This window comes from Vigna umbellata, chromosome 11, assembly GCF_029865625.1.
Source record: "Vigna umbellata cultivar VRB3 chromosome 11, Vumbellata_1.0, whole genome shotgun sequence".
Classification (NCBI taxonomy): domain Eukaryota; kingdom Viridiplantae; phylum Streptophyta; class Magnoliopsida; order Fabales; family Fabaceae; genus Vigna; species Vigna umbellata.
Window position 1 is genome coordinate 22,749,118 of NC_142175.1, and position 15,896 is coordinate 22,765,013.

The window sequence follows — 15,896 nt, forward strand, 5'->3', positions numbered from 1 at the left end:
TTCATCAAACACTTATAATTTTGCAATTTAACAAGTTAGTGTAACGGATTTTAACTAAGAAATTTAAGACCTTATTCTCTTCTGCCATTTGGATTTCGAATATGTTGTTTCCGAAAGTTTATACTTTTTGTCTTTAGGTAATGATAGTTTACTGATTAGTCCAAAATAACCTTTCCCGAACTGTATTTCAATATATAACATTTTTTTATTAATTAAAAGGTGTATGACAACAACACTTTGATTATTCTTGACCATTTAACTTTCATAGTATGGCCCAAAGTATTCCCCGTAATATTTACTTATTGATTGAAATAAGGATTAAATATATTTTTTATTTCCAAAACTATTATAAAAGATTGTGTTTTGTTCTTAAACTAAATTATAGGATATTTCATCTCTAATTTTATGAAAATCATTTAAAATATCATTTTCAGCAAACATGTAAAAGTTATATTATAGTCCATAACAGAACTTTGTCTCACATGAAACACCTTACATGTCATTTATTAGAAAGGATGTTTTACATGATTTTCAGACATTAAATACTTCATAATTTGGTGTAGGAATGAAACAAAAAAAAAATTATAATAGTTTAGAGACGAAAAACAATTAAGTCTCTCTTGCACAGCATTATATAAAACTGCATAATACAAAGTCAAGGACCAAGGGGCATAAAAAGAAAGACATGGAATATACAATACGTGAATATCTCCATTTCATTGAATGAGGTGATTGGGGAAATGTAATGTAGACAAATGTACAACCTCATTCATACACAACTTTGAGGATAATGCACTTAATCCTAAGCACTTAAAAGTCCAAGATAATCATCAATTATAGACATGGCAGATGATCGATATCCAGAACCAAAGAGATTATAATGATTTAGATAATGATACAGCATATAAAGGTCTCTCCTCTCCTCAAAGCCTGGTTGTTTAGGCATCACCTGCAGAGAGCATGTGAAATTGTTTTCAGAAAAATGTTGCTTTTGGAAGATTATGAAACCAACATTTCACATTCCAACCCAAAAGCAAGATGGTGTTTCTTTGAAACATGGTAATTGTATCCGGATAGAACTAGTTTAATAGAGAAGCTAAATACATATTCACAAAAAAACCATATAAATAACTAACTTTGATAGATAGATGTTTGTTGACAAAACGCGATTTAGTTGGCCTGAGAAACATTGCTGGAAGCTTTTGTTTAATATAATCCGATCTTACATCAACAAAAAAAGGCCACAAATTGTGGTTGGTCTAATTTAAGAAGTTTACCACAAAATAAAATTTTGATTGAACTTACTAGTGACATACACAACTAAGGTAGTAAGAGTGTCAACTTTCAGACACAAATGTGGGCACATGGAACTCGAGTGGAAACACAATTACCAGAAAAAGAAAAAAAAATCATCAGTAGACAATGAGAAAACTGGGCAGACATGTCAAGAGACATGAGACAAATTCGAGTTTTCGAAATACACAGGCTCTGCTATATAGAATCAATGTAATAATTACAACCATGGTTATCAAACTCTCAAGTTAACTCGTAAACTCATACCAGTTTACTTACGTTTCCAGACATGGCTTCCGAGTTAACTCGGAAGTAAACTCTTTTTTGCATAAACTCGGTAAAATCGGTAGGATCGTGTAGAATCGCGAGTTTGGAGCGAGATTATGCGAGCTTGAAAAGGGAAAAAATTAAGAAAAACACGGTTGTCTAGGGTTTAGGGTTTCATGACTTGATTTTCACTATCTCTCACACCCCTCTGTCTCTCTCCATGGTCATCGCCATTGCCTCACTTCCTTAATGAAATGCATCAAAATTAATGACAATAATCCAAGTATTTATGTTTTACAATATTTATTTTTATGAACAATATATCTATAAATTTTATTTATTTAAAGTTATATAATTTTGTAAACTTATTTGAAATAAGATATTATTTATATAATGTTTTTTCACCTGAAGTAAACTCTTACGGGTTTACGAGTCGAGTTTTCTCGACTCTCACGAGTTTACGTAAACTCTCGAGTTTGATAACTTTGATTACAACAATCTCAAATATTGAGATAACCATATGTGAGAAAATGTGGTATAATATTATTATGAATCTTTTATACCATAAGTCGGAAAACAGTATCACCTTAAAATAAGAATCATAGAATGAGCCTCCAAAGCCAGCACACCAAGACATGCCGAATTCTGCTTCACTGTGTCCATCTGCAGAATAAAACAACAATTGTCAGTTCTTTTTTTCTCAAAGCTCGTACGATTATTATAGTCTTACATTCCATGTTTACATTAGCCACACTATGGCCAAATTTAGAAGACCTTGCTGGCACTTAATAGTTCTGGGGATGTAACCTAATTGAGCTTTGCGTCCAACTTCCCATCCTTAACTCAAGAAGGTCTTCCAAAATGTGTTTAATAAAGTATTAAATTAGGCTAAAATTTTGGGCCACGAATGGCTTTGAAAAGTTCACCTAGAGACATGGCATTACAACTCATTTAGAAGTCTACTTCACCAAGTTTCAGCAATTTAAAATTTATTTCAACTACTTTGACAGCCAATTGTATAGTGAGTCACATATATCGAAAGTCACAAATTTCTGAATTCAAACAAGACCCTCTTACTTTTCCTTTGTGCTTTTGTGTTCCTACGGTACAAGGCTTTTGTTGCTGTATTTTAGGGAGTTAAATTATCCCTGACACGAATTTCAACTGCTAATCTGGTTCCAAACTTGAGCTGCCATACAAAACCTTTTGTAAATGCTTGACTTACAATAACATGCAGGGTCCAATATGACAGGTTCTCCATTTTTGTTAGAACTAATGTTTCCACTCCAGAGGTCTCCATGTAGTAAGCATGGTTCTATCTTCACATTGGCAAACAGGCGTCCCATGCTTTTCACTAGTCTCTGTCCTATAGAACAAGTCAAGCAATATGTCTGTTGTCATTTTGAGAGTTCCAATACAAACAGAACATTATATGTCAACAATACTAGTAAAGAATAAAAATTGTAATGAACAGAGATCATGAACAAATGGCAAGTTTGAGTAATATAGCTAATAGTGCTTGATTGTACTTAGTTTCTTATGTAATATTTCTGCCATAAATACATTTCTTACCCGAGGCTTAGATTATAGATTAAATTAATTATTAAATGTTTAGAATGTCTTATTAATTTCTTCCCTCAAGGTACTACATTCTTACTTCCAGTTAAACTCTCAAGGACATTTTTTATAACGATTACTCCAAGAAGAATTGTGAAAACAGGAAATGGTCACTAAAGGAAAGTTGCATGCCAACTAATAGCACTACCTCTAAGTGTGAAAATATAACCTGTCAAGGACCTTCTACGATCAAGATCATCGGCGTAATCTGAATCACAAAAAGCTCTTCTCTAATAATCCAGCAGATGTGACTACAAAAGCTCTTCCATCATTAAAGTTCAAGCATTGTTTGGACATAGTTGGAGTTACAAATGTAACTTGACATTAGAAGTAGGTGGAGCAACACAGAGGAACTTGGAAAGCTATTTGACATATGGAATTCAAGCCAAGATGGAGATTTGTAATGTATGGCTTAAATCCATTTATATATATATAGTCAATAGTTACCATTCATTAAATTAATGGTTTGGTTGATATGAATCGTTCATAACTAGTGGCTTATTTTACTTGTATTCTAATATAAATAGATAAATAGGATTCTAACAAATCAAATGAAGCAGAGAAGACAAAAACAATCCTTAGAGAGCACAGAGAGATAAAGAATTCATTGAGAATTCTTCTTTGTAATTTTTGTTCTTTTCATAATAATAGAGATTCTTAAAGCCACCTATTCTTCTAAGATGTCAAATATGGATTTTACCATAACAATATATAATCTCTGCATAAACTAAGTTTAGAAAAGTCAAATTTACTTTTTTCTTCTCTATCTCCCCTATAAGAACTTATGGAAAAACTCGTCTAAACAGACTCACAAGGATAAAATGTTATGTACAAGCTAGAATTAATTAATAGGAAGAATAGTAGTATCAGAACAAATTGACCTTTTTCGTAAATGGTTCTGTCACCGAATTGGTCCAATAATAACTTCAACTGGTAACCCAATCTATGCTCTCCATAAAATTGAACCCAATCTGATGACCAGATGTTTATTTGTGGAGTACTACAGCATAATATACATTACATTCTCAGCAATCAATTAGAAGAAACAAAAGATGATAACTGATAATAGTAACATTTACAACGACAATGATAATTTTCATGAAGAAGGTGCATTAAACCTGCCAATGGTGTTATCTACATCGAAACCATAGCCTTTACTGGACTTTCCAGCTTTATGCATTTCAGCAAGCTTCCTCCCTAGTTCAGACTGAGAAGCTCCAAATGAAAATTAAGGAGCATACACTTTCCTAATCAGAAGTAATTTCTAGGTTTCTCACCTGATAGCCTCTAGATGCACCAAATTGTATGAATTCCATGATGATGAAAGAACCACCAGTAGGTAGCGGTCCAAACTACAACTCCTAGCAGCAAGTGAACTCAAGCTCGCTCCAGCATGATATAGATAGTAAATACTAAATTATAGCTGTCACAGACAAATGTTAAGTATTCTCACCTTATATGGCTTAGGTACACAGATAGTCCCGGTTTCATACATAGCTCCTAAACCAAGAGCCTCTGCTTCAAACATGGATGGTCCAATACTCCTGACATAGAGTTTCAACTTTCAACCACATAGAACTTGTCATATATAAGAAGCAAAGGAATGAAGCTTTTGCTCCAATCCAAGATGATTGAAACAACACAAAAACATTCAAATCCAAAAGTTAAATCATAAGGCAAAACTCATCAACTCAACCACTAAACCAAAAATAGAAGGTCCAATTCCCCCATCCGCTATACCTGTTTGTTTTAACAAAGAAGGAACCGACATCAGTATCATAGCGACTAGCAAGATTGATACAGCCACCACCAACAGGGCTAATTTTGGTTATCTTTGTAGCTTTCCCTTCTGAAAGAATCCACTCACGAACCGGATCCTCACTCATGCTCATGCTGAACTCTAGCAAAGAACTATAAACTTAGAAACCGCAGTTATCTTTCATCAAATAATATATATTTAAATTAAATAACTCAAACCAAAGTACAATTTTGTCCAAAAAAAATCAAACAAAAATACAATTTTCTTCCGTTTTCGTACATACCCTTCTAACAATTGCAATAAGAACTGTAAAAAAGAAAAATTCATGAGAGAAATTGCGTGTAATAGATAAAACTGTGATTTGCTACAAATGCATAGACATCCCATAAAATTGTTTTAGACAGTGATTGACAATGTGTTGTAGAATAAATGAAATTAGAATGTACTGAAGTAACACAGTGGACGCACTTGGTGATGATTTAGTGGTTTTGGTGAGAGAAGATGGAAAACATGGAGGAAGTGAAGTGAAGCATGTCGAAGAGGATATCAATCTCATCTCTCTTCTCCTATCTACTTCCTTACTCTATCTTTTCTTCTTTATACTAACGATCGCACGTTCTGACCCACCCTAAAAAAATAAAAATAAAAATACAAATACAAATATGGTCAGTTGATGCCAGAAATAAAACTTAAATACTCAAATATATTATTTTCTCCATAAGATAAATTCTCAATTTAGATCTTAAAATGTTTAATTTAGTTTTTTTTAAATATTGATCAGTCTGAATATATAAAAAAAAATACTAAAATTACATCATAAATTTTATGAGATTATTTTATTAATAACACCTTACATGATAAAAAAAATCTTAAACAAAAAAAGTTTAGCACAAAGAACAATTTCTTAGAAAAAAAATATAAATTGTTAGCTAAATGATGAAGATGAACTTTTAAAAGCACAAAAACCAATTCACCATGTGATCTTGGTTATTATTCAATTTATCACATAAAACCATTTTGTTGTGGTCGCTCTTATAATTGGTATCAGAGCTTGTTTTGATAGTCACTCAAAATTATTTCGAAAATATCTTGACAATATCAAACATTTGTCGAGGGTGCTTCAATTGAAAAACCCTCTCTTTTTGTTGGGAAAAATTATGTTTTTTAAAAAATAAGAATGCAAATATTTTTAGAGTATGCCGATTTAGATATTTGGGATGTTGTTATAAATGGTTCTTTTGTCTTTTAGTGGTTAATCTATTAACATTTAAATGAATCGATTAACACAGAGAGAAATGACTGAAAACGAATTTTGGAGGTCTCCATGGCTTGAGTCTATAAATAGACTCTCATTTCTCACAGAACACTTAAGAAACTTTGTAAAAGTTAGAGATCTTATGAAACTCTCTGGAGGCTTGGGAAACTTGGTGTTGGTAGAGTTGTTGAAGTGCTACTGCTGTTGTTGAGGAAAAGCCTGTCATTCTTTGTGTGTCGAAGGAGGTGTAGAAGAATTGTTCATCCGTTGTTTGTTAAAGGAGGTGTTCTGAGGTAGCTGTCATCTTTTGTGTGTCAGAGAGGTGTTCATCCTTTGTGAAGATTCAGAGGAGGTTTTCATCTCTTGTGGTGTCAAGGGAAGTGAGTCTCATTTCTTGTGCGTCAAGAGAGGTATTTTCCAAACCTTTAAACTTGTATCTTTGTAATTGTATGTTTATTGGTTATGTGATACTGAATCATTTCTCTTGTTTTAGAGATTAACAACTGGACGTAGAGTCTGTTGATCCGAACCAGTATAAAATTCAACTATGCAAATTTCTCTATATCTTACTCTTTTTCTTAGTTAACTTTATTTGCTTAATAAATTTAATTGAGAGCAAAATTTTAAAACGCAAGAAACCAATTTATCCCATCATCTTGATTATTGTCCAATTTACCATGCAAAACCATTTTGGGCAGCCGCTCTGACATAAATATATTATTTGTCATCAAATATCTTATATGTTAACATCAACTAAATGAAATATTGGATGAACAATAATTTTTTAAATAATTACTTATTTAAATTTAGGGGTTATCATAAATAATAATTTGAATGATTTTCAACTAATAAATTTTATATTAATAAAACTATTATTATTAGATTTATTTAAATATAAAAATATCCAGAAATTTAAATTTCTTTACTGAATCTTTGATAAATTTTTTTATCAAATGAATATTTAAATCTTTTATATTTTTTAATTAAGTCATTTTCATTGGTTGGACAATGTACCTATTATCTTACTAGATCATTTTACTTCACCACTACAATAACTTTTGTGTAACAATCTCTTGATTACTAACATGAAAACTATCTAAATATCATAATTAATGATCTTGTTGTTCACGATGTTTTCAATTAATGTAATATAACTTACTTATTATTTTATATTAATGATATAATTCCATTTTATTAACAATCACATTTCCCAAAACAATTAAATCATAAAAACTAAATTAAAAAATATAAAAATTTTAAATACTCAATAAATAAAAATTAAAAGACACATATTTAAATTATTATTATTGTTATTTGTCATATTCAAAATCATGACAAAATCTTAAATATTTATGAAAAAAAATAAAAGATAAAGATAAAAATTTATGAAAAAGATAAAAAAACATAAATTAAAAAAGGGTTAAATATGTTTTTAGTCCCTAAATTATAGGCCGTTTCTGGTTTTCGTCCCTCTTCCAAAGTAAGGTACAATTTGGTTCTCATTTTTTTCGAAACGTTCGTTTTAGTCCTCGAAATTTTGGTTTTAGTCCTCATTTGTTGCTAAATGAGGACCAAATTTTTAAACAGTGTTTAGTTTTCGAGGACTAAAACGAACGTTTTCGAAAAGAATGAGGACCAAATTGTACCTTACTTTGAAACAGGGACGAAAACCAGAAACGGCCAATAGTTTAGGGACTAAAAACATATTTAACCCATTAAAAAATATCTTAATTAAGATTTACTATTATCATATTTATTATTATTATTATTATTATTATTATTATTATTATTTATCACACTCAAAATTATGACAAAATCTTAAAAATCAATAAAAAAATAAAAAGATATTATAGTTCATTAAAAATTATAGAAAGAAATTAAAAAATAGTATATTCAACCAAATTTGAATCGAATAGTCAACATACTAGCACCTTAAATTATTTAACCTAAAATTATTACATTTAATTGAATATATAAAGCTAATCTAGTTTTGAAAATAATTTTTTTCCGATTTATTTATTTTTATGAAACTTAAGTTTAGTTATATAATTTATTTGAGTTACTTTCTTCGTCTTAGTAAATTTTTTAACAACCAACACATAATATTATTTAGGGTTAAATATGTTTTTCGTCCCTTAAGTATCACACGCTTTTTGTTTTAGTCCCTACTCAAAACTTTGATGGTTTTTAGTCCTTATAGTTTTGAAACTCTGAGTTTTAGTCCTTCAAATTGAACGGTGTTAAGTTTTAGTAGAGGTGGCAAACGACGTTACCACGTGAAATACCAGTTGTCCTCTTCTCTTTCTGCCACGTTCTTGATTGAAATCAAATTAACAAGTAGGGTTCTTAATTGGGCAATTAGGGTTCTTAATTGGGGCAAAGTTAATTAGGGTTCTTAATTGGGGCAAAGTAAATTTTTTCAATTGGAGAAAATTTCACGAGCACCGGAACGACCACCACAAGGAAACCTCGTTTCATCAAACGCCACATTTGAGCTGGGCTTCTTTTCTCCTGGCGAAAAAAGTGGAGGGAAATATCTGGGGATTTGGTATCACGGCTTGAAACAACAAACAATGGTGTGGGTTGCCAACAGAGAAGATCCTGTTGCCGATTCTAGTGGAGTTTTTCGAATTGCGGAGGATGGAAATCTGGTGGTAGAATATGCATTCAAAAGTCGCTGGTCTTCTGAACTTGGACCATCCACGTCCTCAAACAGAACACTACAGCTCCTAGATTCGGGGAATCTAGTACTAATACAAGATGACTCTGAAACGACATACATGTGGCAAAGCATTCAAAACCCAACGGACACTTTCTTCTCTTCTTCTAATTTCCTTTTCAACTTGTTGTTCTTCAGATGTTGGGAAAATGATATTGAAAAGAACACCAACTCCAACCTTCAGTGTACCCAAGTTTTTTGCCCCCAGCTGCAGCCACGAAGAAGAACCCAACTTCTTCAAATCTCATTTATAAAAGATGACGAAGTGCTCTTGACTTAATCTCAGTTCAACACTTAAACATCGAACATGGCAGAGAGTGAACAGAGCAGATCAGTGATCACGTGGCATCGCCATTTGCCACATCCACTAAAACTTAACACCGTCTAATTTTAAGGACTAATAGTCAGAGTTTCAAAACAATAAGGACTAAAAACATCAAAGTTCTGAGTAGGGACTAAAAACAAAATTGTCTGATACTTAAGGGACTAAAAACATATTTAACCCTATTATTTATTATAATCAAAACTATAATATTTTAATCAAAATTTTCAGTATATCCTCACTTCACTATGTATCTCACAACAAAAAACAAAAAATACAAGGTTAGATACGACAAATATTTAAAAGTGGTTAACATTCATGTACTATACATGGGTAGCCGACCGTTCGAGGGAAGTGTCATCTGTATCAACTGGTAATCCAGTGATCGCGAGTCAGGTAAGATGGATATCATTAATGGCCAGTTAATATATTTAATGACCATATCAAAGACAAATATATGGTATTTATGGGTGATTGACAGATTATATTGCACAAATATATTGTATTAATGAATAATTAATATAATTAATGGGCTGGACAATTATGAGGCCAATAAATACAATATTAATGTTCAGGTAAAATCATCTTATTCCAAATTACTATCAGAATACACAAGGGGGGCAGTTTTTTCTGACTTGAGCGTCAGAGTATTTTTTGCAGGACCACCCCTAGTTGGGAGGACAACTTAAACACTGGACAAACGGATTGACATAGTGAAGGGCATATCTGCAGGTAGAAGAGGTTAGGATTGAAGACGGATAACCTCGGAACCCAATTAAAACGAAACAAATGGCGCCCACCGTGGGGCCGAGGCGTACATAAGAAACCCAGCTTGAGACCACAATGGCAGAGCAACTCCAATTATAGGTGCTTCGGGAGATGCAAAGGCAGATGCAAGAACTAAGGGCAGAGGTGGCGGCTTTAAGGGCTGAGCGTGATGGTGGCCCCGAGCGAAGACAATCGGCAACTTGATAGGGCTGATCGGCGGCATGACGATTCGCGCAATAGGAATAGGAGTAGGGAACGACCTCTTAGGGGTCATATCAGTTAAGTACAATTTGTAATATGATATTCAAGAAATAATACCAAATGTTTTTAGATATCTGTTAGCTTATTGTTTGCAGCCAAAAACTCACCTCTACCTAGAGTGGAACTATGACTTGCTCGGTGATTCCACAGACAAATCATCTCAACCAAGAGCGAAAGAAATGCACCGCTCGGTGATTCCACAGACGAATCACCTCTACCTAGAGCAAAACAACGACTTGCTCGGTGATTTCACAGACGAATCACCTCTACCCAGAGCAAAACGACGACTTACTCGGTGACACTACAAACGAATCTACTTCGACCACAAAGCTCCTTGGTAGAAGAAGACAATCACCCGTAATCGCATTCGGTCCAACTGTTCCTACCACTACTTAACTGCCTGACTAATAAAACCCCTTCGCACTTGCAAACAGCTGCTCGGGGCTTGGGGGGCTTAATGTACTATACCTGGGTAGCCGACCGTTCGAGGGGAGTGTCATCTGCACCAACCGGTAATCCAGTTATCGCAAGCCATGTAAGATGGATGTCATTAATGGCCAATTAATATATTAAATGACCATATCAAAGGCAAATATATGGTATTTATGGGTGATTGACAGATTATATTGCACAAATATATTGTATTAATGAATAATTAATATAATTAATGGGCTGGACAATTATGAGGCCAATAAATACAATATTAATGTTTAGGTAAAATCATCTTATTCCAAATTACTATTAGAATACACAAGGGACAATTTTTTCTGACTTGATTGTTGAAGTATTTTCTGCAGGACCACCCTTGGCCGGGAGGACAACTTAAACACTGGACGAACAGATTGACATAGTGAAGGACATATCTGCAGGCAGAAGAGGTTAGGACTGAAGACCGACAACCTCGGAACCCAATTAAACCGAAACAAATGGCGCCCACCGTGGGGCCGAGGCGTGTAGAAGAACCAGCTTGAGACCACAATGGCAGAGCAGCTCCACTTTTTATTATAATTTATAAATTATAATATATTGAAGCATTTATTTTATTTTGTTTAACTCATATTTTTGTGAGTAAAAATATCATTTACATGAAGGTTCAGTCTTACGTTCAATCTTGTTAAGTTCCACTTTTTATTATAATTTATAAATTATAATATATTGAAGCATTTATTTTATTTTGTTTAACTCATATTTTTGTGAGTAAAAATATCCTCCACAGGAAGGTTCAGTCTTACGTTCAACCTTGTTAGGTTCCACTTTTTATTATAATTTATAAATTATAATATATTGAAGCATTTATTTTATTTTGTTTAACTCATATTTTTGTGAGTAAAAATATCCTCCACAGGAAGGTTCATTCTTACATTCAACCTTATTAGGTTCCACTTTTTATTATAATTTATAAATTATAATATATTGAATCATTTATTTTATTTTGTTTAACTCATATTTTTGTGAGTAAAAATATCCTACAAAGTAAAAATATCCTGAACATGAAGGTTCAGTCCTACGTTCAACCTTGACAGGTTCCACTTTTCATCATAATTTATAAATTATAATATATTTGTTTAACTCTTATTTTTGTGAGTAAAAATATCCTGCAGACGAGGGTTCAGTCCTACGTTCAACCTTGACAAGTTCCACTTTTCATTATAATTTATAAATTATAATATATTTGTTTAACTCATATTTTTGCGAGATACGCACAAGAAGGTTCACTCCTACGTTCAATCTTATCAGGTTCTAATATTATCTCATTATAAAATAAAATGTTGAATATTTTATTTAAGGCTTACTTTTGTGAGTAAAAATATCTCGCACAGGAAGGTTCACACCAACGTTCAATCTTATTAGGTTCCAATGCCATCTCATTATAAGAATAAAATATTGAATATTTTGCTTTAATGCATGCTTTTTGTGAGTAAAAATAGTTTGCACAGGAAGATTCAATCCTATACAACATGTTCCCTGTTCGGGGTGAAGTCCGAAAAAGGGCTTCAGAAATCCCCGTTCAACTTAGGAAGTTAGAAAAATAACTCCTGCCTCAAGCCGCTCGAGGGAAGTCCGAAAAAGGGCTTCAAAAATCCCCGCTCAACGCAAGAAGTTAGAAAAATAACTCCTGCCTCAAGCCGCTCGAGGGAAGTCCGAAAAGGGGCTTCAAAAATCCCCGCTCAACATAGGAAGTTAGAAAATAACTCCTGCCTCAAGCCGCTCGGGAGAAGTCCGAAAAAGAGCTTCAGAAATCCACGCTCAACGTAGTAAGTTAGAAAAATAACTCCTGCCTCAAGCCGCTCGGGGGAAGTTCGAAAAGGGGCTTAAGAAATCCCCGCTCAACGTAGGAAGTTAGAAAAATAACTCCTGTCTCAAGCCGCTCGGGGGAAGTCCGAAAAAGGGCTTCAGAAATCCCCGCTCAACGCAGGAAGTTAGAAAAGTAACTCATGCCTCAAGCCGCTTGGGGGAAGTCCAAAAAAGGACTTCAGAAATCCCCGATCAACGTAGGATGTTCGGAAAAGAGCTATCAGTCGACTACTCAACAGGTTCAGCTTTGTCAGGTTCCAATGCCTTTCCATTATAAAATATTGAAGCGTTTACTTTATTTTATTTAAACGCATATTTTTTGGAGTGAAAATCTCTTGCAGAGGAAAAAGTTTCAAAGAAAACTCTTAGCATTTTCTGTTAGCAAAAATCAAAGATGAAGTTTTGATGATGAACAGATTTGCACAAGTCAAGATCCATAAAGACAAATTGAAGATCTCTGTATTTTATAAAGCTTTTATAATAATCAAAGTTGATGTAATAGTGCTCAAATATGTATTAGGGTTTATTCTTGTAATTTATATTTGATTTATTTAGTTAATCAATTATTCCTGATTATTCCTGAGAATAATCAATTAACACTAGCCGTTGGGGGTTTCAGATTTGAAAAACTAGCCGTTGGGGGTTTCAGATTTGAAAAACTAGCTGTTGTACTCATTATTAATCGATTAATATTTATGTTAATCGATTAAATGCGTTAGATGGCCCGTTTTCGAAGAATGGAAGGGTATTAGGCTGAGTCTATAAAATGGCTCACTCTTTATCTCAAAAATAACTCTTCCCTTGTGAAAAAGATCTCTGAACTCTTTGAGAACTCTGTGAGATTGTTGAAGCTAAGGAAACTCTTGTCTGCAAAGTCCTGAAGTGCTACTGCGGTGATAGAGGAATAGCTTGTTCATCCTTGGTGTGTCCGAGGAAGTGCCTGGAAGAGAATCATCCTTCGTGAAGCATTCGAAGGAGGTGGTCATCCTTTGTGAAGATTCAAAGGAAGTGTAAGTTCGTCTCTTGTGGTTTCAAGAGAGGTGGTATTTCTAAACTCTTACAAATTGTTTTTCTTTGTGACTAATATTTGTAAGTGTTTTGTGTTAGTGAAAAAGGTTTATCTTGTTTGAGATAAGCGACTGGACGTAGGATCCTAGTGATCTGAACCAGGATAAAATCACCTGTGTAATTTTTCTCTTTCCCTTACTCTGTCATTTATATTTAATCATCCGCCCAGTAAGAAAAATTAAGAGAAAAATAATAAAAGGCACAATAAAAGTATATAACCAATTCACCCCCCTCTTGGTTTGTTCCACGCTAATAATTCCGTTGCAGCGATTCTAACAATTGGTATCAGAGCTTGCTTTGATAGTCATTCAAATGGCAGGATCACATCAAACCTTTGCAGAGGGTGCATCAATCAATAGACCCCCACTATTCACAGGTGAGAACTATGCATTATGGAAGGTAAGAATGCAAATATTTATTGAATCTATTGATTGTGAAATTTGGGATGTTATTGCATCTGGCTCTTCTATTCCTACTAACAATACACAGGAACCAAAGCCCCATGGTCAATGGACCATTGAAGAAAAGAAAAGATTTCAGAATGACGTAAAAGCCCGGAATATCATTGCATCAGCATTGACTATTGATGAGTTCTACAGGGTCTTTGTCTGCAAAAATGCTCAAGAAATGTGGGACGTACTCAGAGTGACGCATGAAGGAACAGATGATGTAAAGAGGGCAAGGAAGAACTCCTTAATCCAAGAGTATGAAATGTTCCGGATGAAGCAAGGAGAAACAATTTCAGACGTTCAAAAACGCTTCACCAACATTGTCAATCATCTCATTGGACTGGGTAAGTCATTTGATACCGATGAACTTAACATTAAAATCTTGAAGTCTTTAGACAGGTCGTGGCAACCAAAGGTGACTGCAATCTCGGAGTCACAGAACCTCAACACCATGACTATGGCGGCACTCTTTGGAAAGTTGAGGGAACATGAACTAGATCTTGGAAGACTTGATGAAGAAGAAGCAAAAGCCAAAAACAACAAGAAGAGTTTGGCATTAAAGTCGGAGGTTGAAAGAAGCAAAGGTAAATCGGAAGATGAAGACTCAGACGAAGAAGAAAATTTGAGACTCATGATAAAAAGGCTCAACAGGTTCATGAAATCAAAAGACAAAGGAAGATTAAAATTCGAAAAGAAAGAAAATCAAGGATCTTCCTCACACTATAAGTGTTATGGTTGCGGAGAAAGGGGGCACCTAAAGGCAGACTGCCCAAATCAATAGAAGAGTGAAGACAAAAAGGAGAAAAGATTCTTCAAGAAAAAGAAGGCCTACATTGCATGGGAAGATGACAACGAAACAATTTCCGATTTGAGCGAATCTGATGAAGAAGCAAACATTTGTTTAGTGGTGAACGACGACGCTGGAAGCCAAGTAAGTACATCTAGCGATTCTGATAATTATAGTCAAATTAGTGAAGATGAATTGCATGAAACTTATGCTGCTTTAATAGTAGAATCTGAAAAATTAGATAAAGCTCATAAGAAATTGAAAAAGGATTTCAAAAATTTAAAATTAAATTTTGAAAATATTTCTGAAGAAAATAAAAATTTGAAATCAGACTTTGAAAATATTCTTGAAGAAAATAAAAATTTAAAATTAAATTTTGAAAATATTTTTGAAGAAAATAAAGATTTGAAAAATAAAGTTTTATTTTTTGAAAAGGGTAAATTTACTAGTAGTGATGAATGTGCTTCTTGTGAAAATTTTAAGAAACTACTAGAACACACAACCTTAGGAGAATGTAGTAAAAATAACGAAAATAAGGTTGTTAAAAATAAGTATGTTCCTAAAATTAAAAATAAACATAATAATAGAACCCGTAGAACATGGGTAGAAAAAGGAACAACTTATAGGAACACAAACTTTGTATCATGCTTTTATTGTATGAAAAAGGGTCATACTTCAAATAAGTGTAAAATTAAGCATTATGATGTTCCAAGTGGTAGATATGTTTGGGTTGTAAAATGATTTCTTTTTTCTAAATCTAACCCAAAGGACCCATACAAGTAGTTGGGTACCTATTGTTTAATATTTAGAATTTCTTTAAAACAAAATTTAAGAAAATTTTATTCCAAGGCCGATGAAACTATTTTTTTGGATATCTTCTAATATACAAAGCATATATAGTTTTCAATCGGAAAACATTTGAAATAGAAGAATGTGTGCATGTTGTCTTTGATGAAATTGTAGACCTTGAGGCAAAACCTCTTGAGTCAGTTGAATTAGATGCAGGCAATGATGAAGATTTGTAGAAGACAACAAA

The 15,896-nt window shown here is 33.3% G+C and overlaps 1 protein-coding gene across 3 annotated transcripts; it reads right to left on the reverse strand.

The window, feature by feature from the left end:
• Window positions 1-668: 668 nt before the first annotated feature.
• Window positions 669-5,565, reverse strand: LOC124826063 (Protein kinase superfamily protein). 3 transcript variants are annotated; one of them, XM_088102263.1, is made up of 9 exons: window positions 5,405-5,565; window positions 4,918-5,077; window positions 4,631-4,721; window positions 4,455-4,529; window positions 4,296-4,384; window positions 4,059-4,177; window positions 2,786-2,926; window positions 2,147-2,223; window positions 669-949 (listed from the first exon to the last, which is right to left on the reverse strand). In XM_088102263.1, the coding sequence occupies exons 1-9, from the start codon at window positions 5,490-5,492 to the stop codon at window positions 803-805; spliced, it is 987 nt and encodes a 328-aa protein (XP_087958389.1). In that variant the 5' UTR covers window positions 5,493-5,565; the 3' UTR covers window positions 669-802. The 3 variants fall into 3 exon arrangements, with proteins under 3 accessions (XP_087958389.1, XP_087958390.1, XP_087958388.1); XM_088102264.1 differs by having other exon boundaries at window positions 4,918-5,070; window positions 5,405-5,548; XM_088102262.1 differs by lacking the exon at window positions 5,405-5,565 and adding an exon at window positions 5,220-5,278 and having other exon boundaries at window positions 4,918-5,070.
• Between the last annotated feature and the right edge of the window lie 10,331 nt (window positions 5,566-15,896).

Excerpts from the sequence above, each read along its gene's own strand:
- LOC124826063 (XM_088102263.1), bottom strand. The coding sequence starts at position 5,492 with ATGAGATTGATATCCTCTTCGACATGCTTCACTTCACTTCCTCCATGT. Across the intron at positions 5,078-5,404 it reads AACCACTAAATCATCACCAA|AGTTCAGCATGAGCATGAGT; the intron begins GTGCGTCCACTG and ends GTTCTTTGCTAG. Across the intron at positions 4,722-4,917 it reads TTCTTTGTTAAAACAAACAG|GAGTATTGGACCATCCATGT; the intron begins GTATAGCGGATG and ends ACTCTATGTCAG.